Genomic DNA, 19,696 nt, shown 5'->3' on the forward strand with positions numbered 1-19,696 from the left:
GCGAAGCTCCACCTCCGCAGCCTGTCGGGAGTTGTGGTCCCGCAGCGGTGCCCGAGGGCCCGGCCCGCGCGAATGCGCGCCCCGCCTCTCGGCCCGCGCCCCGCCCGGCCCGCGCGGCACCATAACAGAGAAACCGGGAGGTGGGATGGGAAAACTTTATTAGGTTTGGCTTCCAGCTTCGGCCACGCGGGCCCCGCCCGCCCCGAGCTCGGGTCACGGGACGCCCCCGCCGCCCTCCTCGTCGTCCTCAACGTCGAGGCCCGGGATGCCGCGGATCTGGCGTTGCAGCGCCCCTCCCAGCAAGGGCACGGCGCCCTCCTCCTCCTCCTCTGGGGGCGGCGGCGGTGGCGGCGACACGGCGCCGGGGGCTGGCTCTGGGGGCACGGGAGGCTGCGCCGGCGCGCCCTCTGCACCCTCCGAGACCCCTGCCGCTTCGCCCTGTGCCCCCTCGTCCAGGGCACCGCCCTCAGCCTCCTCCTCGGGGCTGTCGGTGAAAGGGTTCTCGCCCTGTGGGGAGGGGCGCGGACACTGAAGTGAGGGAGCACAGGCAGGGACTGAGGTGGGGACAAGCCCAGGCCAGGACCAGCGCCTCACCTTCAGGTAGCGCTCCAGCTTCTTGCTGATGAGCTTGTTGTTGAGAATACTGCGGGCCACCATGAGCGAGGACTTCTTGGACTGCTCCATCATGAGCTGCGGGCAGGGCAGAAGGGGCTGGAGAGGCTGCTCTGAGTGCCCTACAAGTTCCCGCCCCGACCCTGCCAGTTTAGAGGGACGCCCCCCTGCCCCTCCACCCACGCTTCCACCCGCTTCCACCCGGAGCGCAGCCCCACCAACGGAGGGCCACTCTACAAGCATGGAACCACAACCTATCTGATCTTTGTTCAAATTCCTTCTCCTTCCACACCACACTTACTGTAGGTAATTAAAAATACAGATCTATAGATCTCTATATATCTTTACGGCTGTATTACAGAAATCTGATTTGCTTACAAAAAAGCTATAAGCAGTGAACAAATTAAGAAACTAAGAGCCAAAGGTGCAACCCATAACAAGGTGCCAACTAGGCTAATAGGCAAGGAGCACTTTGGGACCAACGGGGAGGGTATAAAAGCAGGAACAGATATTTAATCAAACATGTCTTTTTAACCCACAGAATTCCAAGAATGAAGAATTATTCCCAGTCATGCAAGGTTGAAGAGACACTTCTATGCTGCTGGGAGGATCAACTGTTTCCATATTTTTTGGAAAGCAGTTTGACAGAATGTATGAAAAGTAAAAATCTGTTTCATTAATCCCTTCCCAGAACCTATCCTAAATTTAAGAATTGGAAACATACGTGCACACTGATTGTAGTGGTGAAAAATGGGAAAACACCTAAACGTTCCTCAGTGCAGAAAAGGTTAAATAAATTGTACATTCAAAAGAACGTCATGCAGCCCTTCAAATCGGGCTCATCTCTCCAATGGCAAAAGAAAGGTGTATAATATAGTACTGTCTGCAAAGCATGCCAGAGCCATTTTGTCTGGAAGGATTTCCGTCAGTATGCGGGGCCATTTCCTCATGGTGGGAGTACAGGCAAATCTCACTTTGATCATTATAAAAACCGTAAGCTAAAAGGAGGATATTTTTGGCGGGGTGGGAGAGCCCACTGAGTCCCGCCCACTCCATTTACATGTTTCAGAAAGCCTTCTCACTTGCTGCTTCTACTCTCTCCATCTTCATTTTTTTTTTCCTTAGCACGTTTTCTCTACTACTGGAGGAAAATATTAACAGACATCATACATGCTCATAACAAACTAAAGATACACAATTAGGATGCTACTATAGACCGTTCCTCAGTGACTCTTTCTCACTTGCCAACACTTTATCCTCCTAGCTCTGGATGCCCAGATGACCACACCATAAATTCTCCCAACTGAGGCACATTTATATTGCTTCCACATTTTCTCCACAATAACCCAGCAACACCAGAATAAACCTGTACACTTCCATGCTGGTGCTTTTAATTCTAACCAGGTTTGGTTTCAAAGTGATAGTGCCCAATTAACTGCAAAACATTTCCAAGTCATGCTGCTTCCACCTGTGTTAAAAACAGTGACCTGGTCCTCCTGCCTGCCCATCAGCACTGGATGTTGTCACTGTGGGGTATTTTTGCTGTGGATGAAAGACAGAAGAATCTGTGCTGCTGCTTCCCACGGCATTTCCCTGTCCACCGGCAACTGAGTGCTCTGGTAAGCACACTGGACCACCCGCCCAGAGTCTGTAGTTTTCTAACTATTTTCTCATCTTGGTTTTATTTTTCACATTTAAATTTTCTTTTTTTTTTTTTTTTAGACAGTCTCGCTCTGTCACCCAAGCTGGAGTGCAGGGGCTCTCAGCTCACTGCAACCTCCGCCTCCTGGGTTTAGGCAATTCACATGCCTCAGCCTCCTGAGTAGGCACTCACGCACCACCAGCTGATTTTTTGTTTTTTTAGTAGATACAGTGTTTTCCTATGTTGCCCAGGCTGGTCTTGAGCTCCTGAGCTCAGGACCTCCACCCATCTCAGCTTCCCAAAGTGTTAGGATTACAGGCATGAGCCACCACGCCTAGCCAAATTTTCTAGAATTTGATACAGATTGAGTATCCCTTATCCAAAGTGCTTATGACCAGAAGTCTTTCAGATTTTGGAATATTTGCATTATACTTACCAGGTGAGCATCCCTACTCCAAAAAACCCAAAATCTGAAATGCTTCAATGAGCATTTACTTTGTCATGTCTGTGCTGAAAAAGTCAGATTTTACTGGGCACAGTGGCTTGTGCCTGTAGTCTCAGCTACTCTCATGAGGCTGATGCAGGAGGATTGCTTGAGTTCAGGAGTTCAAGGCTATAGTGTGCAATGATTTCACTTGTGACCAGCCACTGCACTCCATCCTGCACAACATGGCAAGACTCAATCTCTTAAAAAAAAAAAAAAAAAAAAAAGTTTTGGATTTCAGAGTGTTTCAGATTTTCAGATGAAGGATGAACTCAATCTATATGTGTTATGAGGTAGAGGGTCCAAAATTTTCTTTTCCAGAAATGTACAAAACAAACCATTATTTCCCTACCAAATTGGAATAGAGTTCTATAATCCCTTATCTATAAACTGGAAATCCAAAAGGCTCTAGAAAACAAGTTTTCCCCCAAAATTCCTTTGGTGGCTTTTATATGAACTGACATTACATTTTAATTTATTCCATTTATATATATGTCTTGTGAAGAATTATTCATGACTCATCTACAAGGCACTTTCCCCAGATCCTTTTGGAGAGGTTAGTGCTAATACCATATTGTCTTTCTTTTTATTTTAGAGATAGGGGTCTCACTCTGTTGCCCAGCCTGCACTGCCATTGTGTGATCATGGCTAACTGCAGCCTCAAACTCCTGGGCTCAAGTGATCTTCCCACTCTAGCCTCTTGAGTAGCTGGGACTATAGGTACTCACTCACCACCATGCCTGGCTAATTTTTTATTTTTTGTAGAGACGAGGTCACACTATGGTCAGGAGCTCCAGGGCTCAAGCAATTCTCCCACCTCAGCCTCCCAACGTGCTGGGATTGCAGGTGTGAGCCACTGTGTCCAGCCTTGCATACTGGCTTTCTGAAGCCCAAAAATGAATTCTGAGGCATCTGGCCCTAAGGTTTCAGATAAGATATCTGTACTAACTTCAACAAATGACTAAGTCTGAAACATACTGGGATCTTTTGCTAGACTCTCTATTATGGTTCCACTGTTTCATTACTGTGTTAATATCACTTTTTTGGTTTTTTAATTGCAGAAGCTTTGTAGTTTTAATCTTTTTGAAATCAATCTCTCAACTATTGTTAGACTGAATTCTACAATGTAAAACTTTAAAATCATTTCATTCAGTCCTACTCCCCAACTGAGATTTTTGACTAGAATTGTGCTGTCTATATTAATTTGGAGAGAACTGGTTTTCGTTTTGTTTCACTATAAAATCGCCCATTTAAGAACACAGAACATTCCTCTATTCATTAAGGTCTTATTTCATATCCTTGGAGTATTTGTAGTTCTTAAAGATCTCAAGCCTTTCTTCTTCTTCTTTTTTCTTTGAGACAGAGTTTTGCTCTTGTTGCCCAGGCTGGAGTGCAATGGTGTAATCTTGGCTCACTGCGACCTCCACCTCCCCGGTTCAAGTGATTCTCCTGCCTCAGCCTCCTGAGTAGCTGGGATTATAGGCGCCCACCACCACGCCCAGCTAATTTTTTGTATTTTTAGTAGAGACAGGGTTTTACTACGTTGGCCAGGCTGGTCTCAAACTCCTGACCTCAGGCAATCCACCCATCTCAGCTTCCCAAAGTGCTGGAATTACAGGCGTGAGCCACCGTGCCTGGCCCTCAAGTCTTTCTTCTTAAATCTCTATTCTTAGCTATTTCATACATTGTGTGGTTATTTTAAGTAGTTTTTTTTTTTTTCCATTTAAATTTCTAACTGGTTAGTACTAGAATAGAGAAACACTATTACTTTTTGTATGCTATTTTGAATCCCATCCCCTTACCAAATTCTATAAATTCTAAGAACATTTTGGTGGGATCATTCAGCTTTTCTAAGAGCATAATCTCACTATTTGCACATGAAGAGAAAAGAGTTTACATTATACCAATAATGTTGCTAGATTTCTTTTTCTTTTTGACACAGAGTCTCGCTCTGTCACCCAGGCTGGAGTGCAGTGGCGCCATCTCAGCTCACTGCAAGCTCTCCCTCCCGGGTTCACGCCATTCTCCTGCCTCAGCCTCCCGAGTAGCTGAGACTACAGGCGCCCACCACTACGCCTGGCTAATTTTTTGTATTTTTAGTAGAGACGGGGTTTCAGTGTGTTAGCCAGGATGGTCTCGATCTCCTGACCTCGTGATCCGCCTGTCTCGGCCTCCCAAAGTGCTGGGATTACAGGCATGAGCCACCGCACACAGTAAGTGTTGCTAGATTTCTTATGGAACCATCTCTCCAAACAAACCTTACTTATAATGTGTCTTACATAGGGATCACTACTAGATTGATAATTACTAATATTTTACTTAGCACTTTATTTATTTTTTTGAGTCAGAGTCTTGCTCTGTTGCCCCGGCTGGAATGCAGTGGCATGCACAGCTCATTGCAGCCTCAACCTCCTGGGCTCAGGCAATCCTCCCATCTCAGCCTCCCAAGTAGCTGGGACCACATGCCCCAGTACCTGGCTAATTTTTTTATTTTTACTTTTATAGACCCAGGGTCTCACTATATTGCCCAGGCTGGTCTTGAACTCCTGGGCTCAAATGATCCTCCACCTCAGTCTCCCAAAGTGCTGGGATTACAGGTGTAAAGTCACTATATCCAGCCTACTTTCATATCTTTAATAATAGTAAACTAATCTACAGTTTCATTTTGGTATCATCTTTATCAGTGTTTTGGAATTAAGGTTTAAGAAGCTTCCTAAATATTAATTTGAGAGGACAGACTTCTAGCATAGCAGTCTGAGTTCCCTGGAACTACTACCTAGTGAAACTAATGAAAAGTATTAAAAAACAATGATTTAAAGTCTCTGAAAATGTTCCTAAGGACACACAGCAAATGAGAAAGATTTAACGAGGAAAAGCTACTAAAACTCAGTAAGGGCCGGGCACGGTGGCTCAAGCCTGTAATCCCAGCACTTTGGGAGGCCGAGACGGGCGGATCACGAGGTCAGGAGATCGAGACCATCCTGGCTAACACGGTGAAACCCCGTCTCTACTACAAAATACAAAAAAACTAGCCGGGCAAGGTGGCGGGCGCCTGTAGTCCCAGCTACTCGGGAGGCTGAGGCAGGAGAATGGCATAAACCTGGGAGACAGAGCTTGCAGTGAGCTGAGATCCGGCCACTGTACTCCAGCCTGGGTGACAGAGTGAGACTCCGTCTCAAAAAAAAAAAAAAAAAACAAAAAACAAACAAACAAACAAAAAAACTCAGTAAGAAGAATGAAGAGTTGTGATGTCTGAAACACGACCTATTGCATTCCTGCCTCCCCCAGTTTAATGTGATGGAAACTCCACTCCAGATGGTACAGCCAAGAAGACAGATCTACCCGCATCTACCCAGCTCATCTCAGTTGAGGGGTATGATATCTTCCCAGGAGGAACAGAATGTCAGCATAGGTTTTTTTGTTTTGTTTTTTTGTTTTTTTTGAGATGGAGTTGCACTCTTGGTTGCCCAAGCTGGAGTGCAATGGTGTGATCTCAGCTCACTGCAACCTCTACTTTCCAGGTTCAAGCAATTCTCCTGCCTCAGCCTTCCAAGTAGCTGGGATTACAAGTGCCTGCCACCAAGCCCAGCTAATTTTTGTATTTTTAGTAGAGATAGGGTTTCACAATGTTGTCCAGGCTGATCTTGAACTCCTGACCTCAGGTGATCTGCCCACCTTGGCCTCCCAAAGTGCTGGGATTACAGGCGTGAGCCACTATACCCAGCCGGATGTCAGTATCTCTCATCTCGCCCTCAGCTACCTATTGCTGAGATGAAGTTCTGGACAAGTATAGCTGAGAGGGAACGGTTCCTATCTTCTACCCAGCCACGCACACGAATGGAGGCTTGACCCTGGGCATGGCATACTAAGAATATGAGGGCTCACATACCCATGGTTTGTTCATAAAGCGGAGGTTCTATGCCAGGAAAGGCAAACCAAGACCGGAGGCCTACAGCCCACTGTACCTCCTCCCATGTCTCTCCTAAAGTGGCAGAGTCACTCAGAGAGAGGTACTCCATTGTCTCCATCCACAGAACTTCAGCTCAGAGATTCTGCCCAGAGTAAGAACAGGGCCTTAAATCAGTAAACTCCCAATCTCAAAGGAACTGACTTCATTGGCAAGAGTGTTGGAAAGTGCAAGACTAGGGACTCTCTCAAAAACAAAGGAAACTAGGGAGAAAAAAAGTTAAAAGGACTTTTTTTTTTCTGTCTATTTATTGGGGTTAAACACTGATAGCTTTGTTCTCCCCCCGCCCCAACTACACAGCCATAAAAAAGAAAGACTGCTAGATTTGATAGTGATATTAGCTAACCCATAGGCCAACTAGGTTACCAGAGAGGACCAGGACTAGTAAAATAGCTAAGAACAGACTCCCTGGGTTCAGAATAAATCTCAAAACAACAACCTCAAAAACCATCCCTGTTGGGCCTGGCGTAGTGGCTGACGCCAGTAATCCTAGCACTTTGGGAGGCTGAGGTGGGTGGCTCACAAGGTCAAGAGTTCGAGACCAGCCTGACCAACATGGTGAAACCCCGTCTCTACTAAGAATACAAAAATTAGCCGGGCGTGGTAGCACATGCCTATAATCCCAGCTGTTTGGGAGGCTAAGGCAGGAGAACTGCTTGAACCTGAGAGGTGGAGGTTGCAGTAAGCCAAGATCGCACTACTGCACTCCAGCCTGGGCAACAGAGCAAGACTCCATCTCAAAAAAAAAAAGAATTAGTGAAAAATTATGAGACATCCAAAGGAAACTCTGACCCAGGCACAGATAAAAAAGCAGACAATAGAAACTTCCTATGAGAGTGACCAGATGTCAACTTCAACAAAGACTTCAAAGTAGCAATAATCAATATGTTTAAAGAAAACTCAAGTAGAAGGTATGATGACACTGTCTCATGACACAATTCAAACACAGAGAGAGAAATTATAATAATAACATATTAAATCTTAGAGCTGAAAAGTACAATAACAGACACCAAAAATCCATTTGAAGGACTCAACAGTTCTGAATTTAAGGATTAGTGAACTTCAGCCGGGTGCGGTGGCTCCCACCTGTAATCCCAGCACTTTGGGAGGCTGAGGTGGGCGAGGTCAGGTGATCAAGACCATCCTGGCTAACACGGTGAAACCCTGTCTCTACTAAAAATAAAAAAATTAGCCGGGTGTGGTGGCGGGCGCCTATAGTCCCAGCTACTTGGGAGGCTGAGGCAGGAAAATGGCGTGAACCCAGGAGGCAGAGCTTGCAGTGAGTGAGCCGAGATCGTGCCACTGCACTCCAGCCTGGGCGACAGAGCTAGACTCCGTCTCAAAAAAAAATTTTTTTAATTAAAAAAAAAAAAAAAAAAAAGAATTAGTGAACTTGGCCGAGCGTGGTGGTTCACACCTGTAATCCCAGCACTTTGGGAGGCCGAGGCGGGTGGATCAAAAAGAAAAAGAATTAGTGAACTTATGGATTGAAAGAGATTATACAATCTGCAGAACAGAGAGAAAAAGGTGAGGAAAAATGAACAGAGTCTCAGACAACCATGGCACACTATTAAGTGATCCAACATACGGGTAATGAGCATCAGAAGAGGAAAAAGAGAAAGGAGTAGGAAAACAAAATACTTGAAGAAACAATGGCTGAAAGCTTCGGAAGGCTGATGAAAACTGTAATCTATACATCAAAGCAGCTTAGGCCAGGGGTGCTGGCTCACGCCTGTAATCCCAGCACTTTGGGAGGCTGAGGTGGGCAGATCACAAGGTCAGGAGATTGACACCATCCTGGCCAAGATGGTGAAACCCCATCTGTACTAAAATACAAAAAATTAGCCGGGCATGGTGGTGTGCGCCTGTAATCCCAGCTACTTAGGAGGCAGAGGCAGGGGAATCACTTGAACCTGGGAGGCGGAGGTTGCAGTGAGCCGAGATTGTACCACTGCGCTCCAGCCTGGCGACAGAGGAAGACTCCGTCTCAAAAAAAAGAAAAAAAAAAAAAAGAAAAAAAAAAGCAGTCCAACAAACTCCAAGTAGAATAAACACAGAGAGATGCACAAAGACATAATAAAGGTGCCAAGAGTCAAAGACAAGGGAAAAATCTTGAAAGCAGCAAGACAAATCATCATGAGGAAACCCCAATATTAGGTTAAAAGCTGACTTCTCAGCGGGGTGTGGTGACTCATGCCTGTAGTGGCGAGACCCTGTCTCTATTTTTTTTTTCAAATAAAAAAAGGGAACTTTCTAGACAGACACAAATTACTAAAAATGACTATTAAAAAAACCCCAGTCCGGGCACGGTGGCTCACGCCTGTAATCCCAGCACTCCAACACTTTGGGAGGCCGAGGCAGGCGGATCACAAGATCAGGAGATCGAGACCACGGTGAAACCGTCTCTACTAAAAATACAAAAAGTTAGCCGGGCACGGTGGCGGGCGCCTGTAGTCCCAGCTACTCCGGAGGCTGAGGCAGGAGAATGGTGTGAACCCAGGAGGCGGAGCTTGCAGTGAGCCAAGATGGAGCCACTGCACTCCAGCCTGGGGGACAGAACAAGACTCCGTCTCAAAAAAAAAAAAAAAAAACCCCAGAATATCCGAATATACCCTATAACAAGTGGAACCTGAATTATTAATAATATAAAAAAGCTACATTAATAATATAAAAAAACTAAATAATATTAAAAATCTATAAAAAAACAGGCTGGGCACAGTGGCTCACGCCTATAATCCCAGCACTTTGGGAGGCCAAGGCAGGCAGATCGCTTGAGTCCAGGAATTTGATACCAGCCTGGGTAACATGACAAAATCACATCTCTACAAAAAACTACCAAAACTAGCCGGGCATGATGACGCACATGCCTTTAGTCCTAGCTACTTGGGATGCTGAGGTGAGAGGGTTGCCTGAGCCTGAGAGGTGGAGGTTGCAGTGAGCCTAGATCACACCACTGTACTCCAGCCTAGGCGACAGAGTGAGACCCTGTCTCAAAAAAAAAAAAAAAAAAAAAGGTAGTTAAAGAAAAGCCAGGCCTAGATGGCTTCACAGGCAAATTCTCCCAAGCACTTGAAGAATTAATACTAGTATACTAGTTCTTCACAAACTCTTCCAAGAAACCAAAACAGGAAGAAAAATGACAACTAACTGTATGAGGCCAGTATTAATTAACCTGATACCCAAACCATGTCACTAAAACACTACAGACTATTATCTTTCATGAATATAGATGCAAAAATTCTCAACAAAATGCCAGCAAAACCAATCTAATATATAAACATAATTACACACTATGACCAAGCAGGATATATCCCAGAGATGCAAGGAAGTTTTATATCCAAATAAAAGAATGTAACATACTGTAACAACAGAATCAGAGACAAAAGTCACATGATCACCTCAACAGAGGCAGAAAAAGCATCTGACAAAGTCCAATACCATTTTAAGATAAAACATTTAATAAAACAGGACTAGAATGGAACTTCCTCAACTCAGTCAAGGGCACCTATAAAAACCCACAGCTGACATCACACTTAATGGTAAAGACTAGTGCTTTCCCTGTAAGATCAGAAAGAAGACGAGGACATCCATTCTCACCACTTCTTTTCAATACTGTATTGGAGGTTCTAACCAGGGCAATTAGGTAATAAAAAGAAATAAAATGAATCTAGATTGGAAAGGACAAGCAAAATGAACTCTATTTGCAGATGACTGATGTTGTACAAAGAAACCCCTAAGAAATCCACTAAAAACTAGGTTGGGCACGGTGGCTCACACCTGTAATCCCAGCACTTTGGGAGGCCGAGGCGGGCAGATCACCAGCAGGAGATTGAGACCATCCTAGCTAACATGGTGAAACCCGGTCTCTACTAAAAATACAAAACAACTAGCCGGGCGAGGTGGCGGGCGCCTGTAGACCCAGCTACTCGGGAGGCTGAGGCAGGAGAATGGCATGGACCCAGGAGGCGCAGCTTGCAGTGAGCCGAGATCGCACACTCCAGCCTGGGCAACAGAACGAGACTCTGTCTCAAAAAAACAAAAACAAACAAACAAAAAAAGAAATCCACTAAAAACTATTAGAACTAATATTATTTTATGTTTTTATTTTTATTTATTTATTTATTTATTTTTTGAGACGGAGTCTCGCTCTGTCGCCCAGGCTGGAGTGCAGTGGTGCGATCTCAGCTCACAGGAAGCTCCGCTTCTCGGGTTCACGCCATTCTCCTGCCTCAGCCTCCCAAGTAGCTGGGACTACAGGCGCCGCCACCACGCCAGCTAATTTTTTGTATTTTTAGTAGAGACGGGGTTTCACTGTGTTAGCCAAGATGGTCTGGATCTCCTGACCTCAAGATCCACCTGTCTCGGCCTCCCACAGTGCTGGGATTACAGGCACGAGCCACTGCGCCCAGCCCTAGGATCAATTTTGAGCTTATATTTTGCTATCACCTGCCCTGTATTTTCCAACTTTTTTTTTTGAGACAGAGTCTCGCTCTGTCTCCCAGGCTGAAGTGCAGTGGCGCGATCTCGGCTTACTGCAAGCTCTGTCTCCTGGGTTCACACCATTCTCCCACCTCAGCATCCCGAGTAGCTGGGACTACAGGCGCCCGCCACCACACCCAGCTAATTTTTTTGTATTTTTAGTAGAGACGGGGTTTCACTGTGTTAGCCAGGATGGTCTCGATCTCCTGACCTCGAGATCTGCCCGCCTCGGCTTCCCAAAGCCCTGGGATTACAGGTAGAAGCTACTGCATCCAGCGTTTTTGTTTTTTTTTTTTTGTGATGAGTCTCGCTCTGTCACCAGGCTAGAGTGCACTGGCACAATCTTGGCTCACTGCAACCTCTGCCTCCTGGGTTCAAGTGATTCTTCTGCGTCAGCCTCCTAAGTAGCTAGGATTACAGTTGCCCGCCATCACGCCCAGCTAATTTTTGTATTTTTAGTACAGATGGGGTTTCACCATGTTGGCTAGGAAGGTCTCCATCTCTTGACCTCGTCATCTGTCCACCTTGGCCTCCCAAAGTGCTGGGATTACACGCGTGAGCCACCACGCCCAGCCGGATTTTCCAACTTTTATTAATGACATGTAGTTTCCAGACTCTGTAGTCTTCTAACCCCTACAAGTTCCTAGCACAAGAATCTGTTTTTGGCAAGTTCCCTAAAGCTTCTGTTGCCAAAGCCAATTCACACTTTCCTTTTCTTCCCAGAACTCTTGGTGGCATTTCCCAATCCTGAGTCTCTGCAACCACCCAAGCCAGAGAGACCCCTGACACTGTCCACCATTCAGAATCATCCTATCGAAAAAGACCAGAGGGGCATTGTGATGAGCATGGGAAAAGGTGGAGAAATGCTGCTTCCCATGCTCACGCTGGATGCTAACATCTGTTCATAAACCCCACCACCCTCCTCCAGGGTGAAGACAGCCAAGCACCTCTTTGGCCCAGACCTGGTCCTGGGCCTCTTTGCTGTCCGCCGATACACAGCCCCTTCACCCCCACCTCCAACCCAGCACGTCATCCATTCAATCAAAACAGACCTACTTTGGCCTCTGTGCTAGGCACTGGAGCTACGCTGGAAAATGAGACAGAATTTGCTCATTCTCTTGCCTTATGTTCTCCATGCCCCACAACACACTTCCCCACAGCTCCCTGCTCCCTGACAATCTCAGCAGCACCACTGTCCTCCCAGTCCCCCAAGTCAGAAACCAGAGTCACCCCAGGCTCCTGCTCACTCCCACATGCCAGCCTCCGGCTCCCTTCCTTCAACTGCTCTTCTCCCCTTCACTCCCAAGGTGGGGTCCCCTCTCGTCTGGAGACTGCAGCAGCTCCTCCTTGGCCCCCACCGCCCCACCTAGGTGCAGGCCTGAAGTCTCTAGTTCAACACCAACTCTAATCCTGTTAATCCCGTACTTAAAACTTGACTGCCTACAGGAACAAGCCCAGGCCTCTCAGCACAGGTCTCCTGAGCCTCGAGCCCAACCCCCTCCTCCTCCAGCAACACTTGCACTGCATCATCTCCATCTGGTTTCTGAACCTCATCTGGCGCTGGCCTTATGAACATAGAGGCCCCCATATCCCACAGAATACGTCACCTTCTCCCAGGCAGAGTCCCCGTCTCCCACCCTCTCTCTGTAGCCGTGCTGCCTGCACTGGGCTGGAAACGTCATTCACTTCCTCCTGCCTCCACTGCAGTCCCTCACGGGTAGACAGAGGTTCTAACTGCACAACCTCCCCAGAGGCCTCAATCTACCCACAGGACAGAGGGAGAGCACTGTGGCCACTCACCCTGCGGTTCCGGTTGTGATCCATGGTCTTCAGGTGCTTCTGGATGATCCCAAACTGCATGGGAATGAAGAGGTCGCAGGCTGCACAATGGGCTGCCTCTACCTTCTTCACAAAATGCTCCATGGCAATTTCTGTAGTGGGGAGGAGGGAGTCACCACTGGGCCCAGGTGCCTAAGATAGACCCAGGTGTTTGAGGAAAAAAACCACACCAGCTCCTCCTCAACTTGCCCTGCCACTTCCACCTGGGCCTGAGCCGAGACTGTTCTCCTGACCTTCCCTGGGAGAACAGAAGGGTGTCCTGACCCTGCACTGAGAATCAGGAGGGCAGGCTGAGGCCTCGCCTGGTGGGAGCGGGCTGGAAATCTCCTCACCCTGGGTCAGATCCTGGTCTCTGTAGATTTGCTGGATGAGGCCATCAAGGTCCTCTACAGTTTTTCGGAGCTCCTCTGTCTTCTTGGTCTTGTTGGTGACGTACTCCTGCAAGGAATATGAAAGTTCGTGTGGGCCGCTTTATGTTCTCAGGGGTCCAAGAAACTAAGAGCGGCTGTGTTACTCCAAGGCTCACCTGCAGAAAGTCAGCCGTCTGCTTAGGGAGCTTGGTGCCTACGTACTTGAAGTGTTCCTTGTGGAACTTGCTGTCAAGATGGCTGGCCATCTCATCCTCATAGAAGGTCCGGTATTTGCAGAGAGAACACACAAACTGGATCCTGCCACAGGAAGGAAACGAGGGGCTGAGGCTGCAAGTGTCCCAGGGGATAGTGCTGCCGCCTCACCCAACCCAGACACAAGCCCTGAAACAGGCCTTGCTCATGGGCCTCTGAAGTACGGTCCCAGCAGAGGGACAGGCTGGGACCAGTGGGGTCGGGAGTAGAAAGGGCCAGAAAGTCTGCAGGCTGCAGTTACTGCAACGTAGGGGACAGGGGAGGAGCTCTTCCTTCCCACAGGCAGGAGGCTGAAGCCTGAGACAGCAGCTGCTGCAACAGGCAACGAGTCGCTGGAAAGTTGCTGGAGGGCCTCGCTACCAAGGCTGGGCAGGAGCGTGTGCACTTGGCCCAGGTGGGGACCGGAAGGAAGGATGCCCTGGCGTGAGCCAGGTGGCCCTGAGGTGCAGAGTGGAGCACGCAGTCCCGAGGCAGGGCCCGAAAAGGTGCTGCATCTTCCTTCTGGGATCTGGGGGACTCAAAGGCCCAGCCCATCCTCTGCTCAGAATGCTTGGGGGTGGTGTCGGGAGGGATGGGAGGCAGCAGGCCTGGGCACCTGCTGCCTCATCTTCCTCTTCCAAGAAGAGACCAGTCTGAGCTGGAAGGAGGGCGCCCGCCCGGCCTGCCAGAGGGCAGCCTGGAGTCACCTGGGCGAGGTGCTCTGTCTGGGCCTGGTGTCCACAGTAGAAGCCCGGGGTCTGGGGCCTGGGCCGGAGCAGGCCGCCGTGGCAAGGGGCGGAGGAGGCCAGCCGCCACCGAGACCTCGGGGCGGGTCCCTACCTCTGCCGGACGTCCTTATCTGGGCCACGGGGTCAGCTTTGTCTGGAGAGCCCAGGGGCCGGGCGCCGGCGAGGCTGAGGAAGGTCCAGCAAGAGCAAGAGTCTGAGGCGGAGGAGGCAAGCGCCAGTGCGGGAGCCCTGAGGGCAGACAGACCCGACCAAGGGGCGTGAAGGGCTCAGCCGCAGACAGGCCCGGCCTGACAGGGCCGGCGGGCAGGGCAGAGGGCAGGCCCGAGGCTGCCACAGCCCACAGGTGCTGCCATCTCTCCTGGGCACGGCGGTGGCCTCTTGGCAGCTAGCTGGGGTGGCACAGGCGCCTTGGACCTTGAGTCTCTGATGAGCTGGCCCCCTCCCTCAGGGGCATCAGGCCCCCAGTGCACCTTGGGGTTCGTGCGCCGAGTGACCTAGCGCCGGAGCTTCTGAGCAACGGTGCCGAGCGGTGTCAGGTCTCGGCCCACAGACGCCAGCGGTCGCCAGGCGGCCGCAGAGGGGCAAGGGATGAGTCAGGCCTTGGGAGCTGGGCCTGGCGGGAAGCAGGGTCCATGCACGGCCGAGCAGGTGGCGGCTCCCAGGGGAGGCCAGAGGGCGGCGAGCTGGCAGAGCTATGGCCCTGCTCTCCTGGCGGCAGCCCCACATCGAGGCAGAGGCAGAGGGGTGGAGGGAAGCCGGTTACCTTTCCACCATGCGGTCTCGCTGCCGCTTTTTCTGCTTGTCCTGACTCTTCTTGCCTGCCTGTAACTTGCGCTTGGTCTGGCCATTCTCATCCTGAGTGGTCAGGGCCCCTGTGGGAGCAGATGGGCACTGTCACCAATTTGGCTCTGCCAGGACAGGGCAGGCCCTGTGGCCTCTGGTTGAATCACCCGCTGTTCACTCCAGCGGATCCATCGAGAATAGCTGTCCAAGCAAGGCCTCTGGCCATGAGCAGGGCTGGGTATCCTGGGCTGTGCAGGGAGTGGGTTTGGTCTAGGCCCCAAGGAGTGGCGGCCAGGTGCTGACCCGTCCACTCTCCAGGATACCCATGCTCTTTGTGCAGTGGGCCAGGAGGAGGCTGGAAAGCAAAGAGGGGGTATCTTGGTGGGGACACTGGCATATGTTCATAGGTGGTGGGATGCAGGGAGGCTGCTCACATGGCCCTGCCCACCCCCAACCGGGCACCGCGGCAACAGTGGGCTGACGCTGGATTTGCTGTTAGGTACCTGCTGGCGCTCATCACTCAGGTGGGGGGACACGGAATCCCAAACAGGGGCTGGAGAGGCGCTAAGGGAGAGGACACGCACACCAGAGCCGTAAAAACTGCACCGAGGGTCCCAGATCGGACACCAGCCACTGAGGACTCGGAACTGCGCGTTACTGAGGGACCGAGGGCAGGGGGTGTGCCTGGGGTTCCCCACACTTTTACTCGCTGCCCCCATCTGAAGGCAAAACCAATGTGCTAGGCAGGGGTCACCACCATCCACAGCCTCCGCCTGGGAAGGAGGAGGAAGAGTGGGAAGGGGGTGGAGGTGGCAAAAGAAAGCCCCCTGCCAGCGTACACCTGGGCCCACAAGGGAGGTCCCCAACTGGCTGCATGTCTTCCACAACCCTGCCCTCAGCTGGGTCCCTCCCACTGTGAGCCCCTGGAAGAGCCGCCCTAGCACCAGGCACCCCAGGAAAACTCACCCTTCTCTGAATCCTCTTTGCCTTCTTCTCTCCCATCCTCTTTTCCCTCCTCGTCCTCTCCGTCCTAACAATTTCAAATTCCAACTTTAAAACAGGTGTTTTTTTTTTTTAAAGCAACCAAGTTTATTAGAGCAACGGTATATAGTAAAACAGCTGCTTGCTCCATAGACAGAGCAGGGCTATCCCATAAGCAGGGTGGCCCAGAGTAGCCCAGTTATTTACAATGGCTTTAAATGACAAGGCCCGGCTACGTGCCAGAAACCTCACATCCTCTCACTACCTGGTGCACAGGGGGCTGGTCCCATTTTCCAACAAAGAAACTGTGCCTCCAGCTAGGCAGCCTGTGCTTTCTGCCAGACCACATTGCCTCCCCATGCTGGTCACCATGCACACAGAGCTGACACAGCACTGCCTCTGGCCCCCAGGGACAGCACCACTCTTCAGGCCAGCTTGCCCCTCCTGCAGACAGAAAATGCCCAGCCAGAGCCACTTACCACTCTGGAGCCCTTCTCTACAGCCTCGGTGCCTTCAAGGCCCTCTGTGGCTTCCCCCTCGGTGCCCTCATCTGAAAGAGAAAAGAAGGTAAAGCTCAGCCCAGGAGCCCCCGGAGGCAGAGGGCAGCCACCCAGTACCACCCAGCTAGCTCACCATTGTCTGAGTCACTGTTGTCCGAGCAGTCTGTGCGGGTGGCTTTGCTATCCGGCTCATCAGGACTGCCGCCCTGTTTTCTCTTCTTCTTCTTGGTCTGGGTCATAAGCGGGGGAAGCTGTGTCAGGGTGCGTGGCTCCCGGCCTTTAGCTCTGCCCCAGTGGGAACTAAGCTTCCCAGAGGGGAAGGCCACCTCCACTCACCCGGAAGTCGGCTGTGGTCCAAGTCTTCCAGGTCCGCCTCATCTGCTTCATGCCATTGCCAAACCCGAAGCCAAAGCGGGAGCCGCCTGGGAAGGCGCCCCCGCCTCGCATGCCCTGGAACATGCCATACTCGGGGATGATGTTCTGGGAGAAGAGGGAGGGCAGCCGAGAGGCACCAGACATGCACTGGCCCCGGGCCCCCATGGGGTCTTCCCACATGCGCCCATAGCCTGAGGCCATCGGCCGGCCGCTCCGGGCATCCCGGGCCCAGCCCTGCGCCCTGGGACCGAAGGTGTCGTTGCCACGCATGCGGAACTGGTCGCGGTAGGCATCGTATTGGCCCTCATAGGCCATTTCCATCTCAGGGTCAAGCTCGCTGTAGTCATAGCCTGACCGGTACAGGTCGCGCTCACTCAGGACGGCCCTTGAGTCACAGGACTCATAGGAGTCATACCTGCAGAGGCATGGAGTGAGTATCAGGTGGAGTCCCTCAGGATCCCTCACCTCCAGGCGACTGCTCCTGCCCTCCCCACAATCTCCCAGTCCAGCACCCACCCTGCCCTGGTGGGGAGGCTCAATGTTCAGAAATGACAATTAAAAAGTTCCAGCCTTTCAGCTGATGTAGGGGCACCACTGCCCCAAACTTGAATGTAGCCACACACTGGCTTGGGGACCCTAAGGAGGACCGACAACTGGGGTGGAGGCTCTAGTCCAGTGAGTCTCAACGAGGGGCAGAGCTGCTCCACAGCCCTTCGGGAACATGTGCACCATCTGTGGGAGTCGCAATGCCCAAGGCTGCTCCTCATGGGGCAAGGCTGAGCACCCCAGCACCCTGCAGGCTGCAGGCAGGTCCAGCACAACGAATGTGCAGCCAGTGAGGCTGATGACACCCATGGGAAACACCGTTCTTGTCCCTCATGGCTGGGGAACCTTCGAACTCTGCAAAGTCCCTCATTACCAAAACAACTGAGACAAAAGGGGGAGTATTTCCCAGGAAAGACACTGAGAGCTTGCCCAGGGACAAGAAAAAGCTGTATTATATGATCTGGAGCCTAGAGCCAGACACCAAACTCTACATACCCTATATTGCAACTGGGAAGGCAGGCCAGACCTCCTCCCAGGACACCGAGGGCACCGCAGAGAGCTCTTTTAACCACGACTGCAGCCCGAAGCCTACGCCCCCACAGGCCTGGACCCCACACACCTCACAGGCACAAGGGCTCCCCTTGCACACTCTTCCCTAAACCTGGGCCACCAACAGGCACTGGCAGCTCTAAGAGCAGCAGCTGGTGCTGCCACTGCTCTGCTTACCCCCATCCCAGGCTCCAGGCTGTGGTAAGAAGGTGCACAGCAGCAATGCAAGCCCAAGCCTCACGTGCCAAGCCCTCAGCTCTGAGTGCTGCAGCTGTTGGGCCAGGAGTTACAGAGCCCATGGCATCAAGTCCCCTTGTGCCTGTCCCACACCCTGCCACCACAGCCCTGGGGCCTCACTCGGCCCTACCAGTGCTCAGCCAGGTGACTCCTTACTCTTGGCTCTCACTCATCTGTTAGCTGGAACTCCACTCTATCCTGTGCTAAAGATACACCCGCCCTCCTCACCAAAGCCTCGCACTGGGCACAAGCACTCCTGGGCCAAGTCCAGTTCAGTTAATGACAAACGCCCACAGCATGATGCTCTGGAGTAGGGCAGATCTGGTAGGCAAGGCCCAGCCCCACCACGTACTTGCTGCGTGCCTTCGGGGTATGACCTGCCTGCACTTCTGTATCCCCACCTGCAAAATGAGGACAGCAGCAGTTCCTCACAAGAGTGCTTCCAACAGGTACACGTTTGTAAGGCACAGGAGAGTAACCAGGAAATGCCCACACCTGCCCCGACCCTTACGTGGGGGTGGCCCAGCTCACAGTGATCAGCCCCAAACGCTCATCCCACCCTTCACACCAAACTCCATCTGTCCTGCCCTGACACCACGCAGGACGCAAAGTCTTGAGAGAATTCCTTCCAAATGGCTGTCCTTGGAGGGAGGGGCAACCGAACACTCTGTTTTTGAGGGCACAGCGAAGGCAGCCCAATCTGGGCTTGTTCCTCCCACTCCAAGCTGGGGAAAGGCTGACCACTAGGTAGTGCGGCAGGGGTTGAGGGTGGGTGAGCGGAGACACAAGTCAGAGACGGGAAGTGCGACGGACCCCGCTGGGAGCCACAGCAGCACCAAGCAGCGGGGAGGAAGCAGACACAGAGGCGCACTCAGAAAGGAAGACGCAGTGGGCAGCAGGCAGGAGCCACCCCTGCAGAGCCTCAGCCCCTAGGCAGGTGTCCACTCACCTTTCTCCACCTGAGCCGTACACGCCTCCTTGCATCATGTCTGTCTCCAAATGCGGCACCATATCTAAGCGCTGGTTAATTCTGGATAAAACGGAATCGGCACTGGCGCTACCCGAGGCACTAGTGTTTGCATTTGTGTCAGAGCTAGGCATTTCCCAAGAGTGTGAAGTGGCCATACCATACCCATAGTTGGTGGTGTTATCCTGGCCATAGCCATAGCCATAGCCATAGCCCTCGTAGCCTGCAGTGAGGGAGACAGAGACAGACAGATGGTGGGGGCAGGCAGGCAGAGACAGAGACAAACACAGATACAAGGGTATCTTCTGTCACAGAGAGAGAAGACCCTAGCCACTGAGGCTGGAGGGACCCTGGCCATTCTGATGAGCGCCTCCTGTTAAGGAG

The 19,696-nt window shown here is 51.1% G+C and overlaps 1 protein-coding gene across 14 annotated transcripts in view; it reads right to left on the reverse strand.

Annotated features, from left to right (window-relative positions):
- Window positions 1-141: 141 nt before the first annotated feature.
- Window positions 142-19,696, reverse strand: part of AKAP8L (A-kinase anchoring protein 8 like) — a 34,864-nt gene continuing 15,309 nt past the window's right edge. Inside the window, exons 4-17 of one of the 14 annotated variants that reach the window (XR_012428500.1) lie at window positions 19,478-19,535; window positions 19,295-19,375; window positions 16,975-17,428; window positions 16,772-16,868; window positions 16,618-16,688; window positions 16,124-16,187; window positions 15,661-15,814; window positions 15,138-15,246; window positions 14,466-14,539; window positions 13,550-13,691; window positions 13,356-13,461; window positions 12,985-13,115; window positions 595-690; window positions 142-507 (exon numbers count right to left, since the gene is read on the reverse strand). Coding sequence is in view for 3 of the 14 variants with exons in the window: in XM_005588279.4 (XP_005588336.1) it covers window positions 214-507; window positions 595-690; window positions 12,985-13,115; window positions 13,356-13,461; window positions 13,550-13,691; window positions 15,138-15,246; window positions 16,124-16,187; window positions 16,618-16,688; window positions 16,772-16,868; window positions 16,975-17,428; window positions 19,295-19,535 (1,805 nt within the window). In the remaining 11 variants the exon portion in view is untranslated. Of the gene's footprint in view, window positions 508-594; window positions 691-12,984; window positions 13,116-13,355; window positions 13,462-13,549; window positions 13,692-14,465; window positions 14,603-15,137; window positions 15,513-15,660; window positions 15,815-16,123; window positions 16,188-16,617; window positions 16,689-16,771; window positions 16,869-16,974; window positions 17,429-19,294; window positions 19,536-19,696 lie in introns of those variants that run through there. The other 13 variants (XR_012428499.1, XR_012428493.1, XR_012428492.1 and 10 more) reach the window with 13 other exon arrangements.

The sequence above is a fragment of the Macaca fascicularis genome, chromosome 19 (genome assembly GCF_037993035.2).
Source record: "Macaca fascicularis isolate 582-1 chromosome 19, T2T-MFA8v1.1".
NCBI lineage: Eukaryota > Metazoa > Chordata > Mammalia > Primates > Cercopithecidae > Macaca > Macaca fascicularis.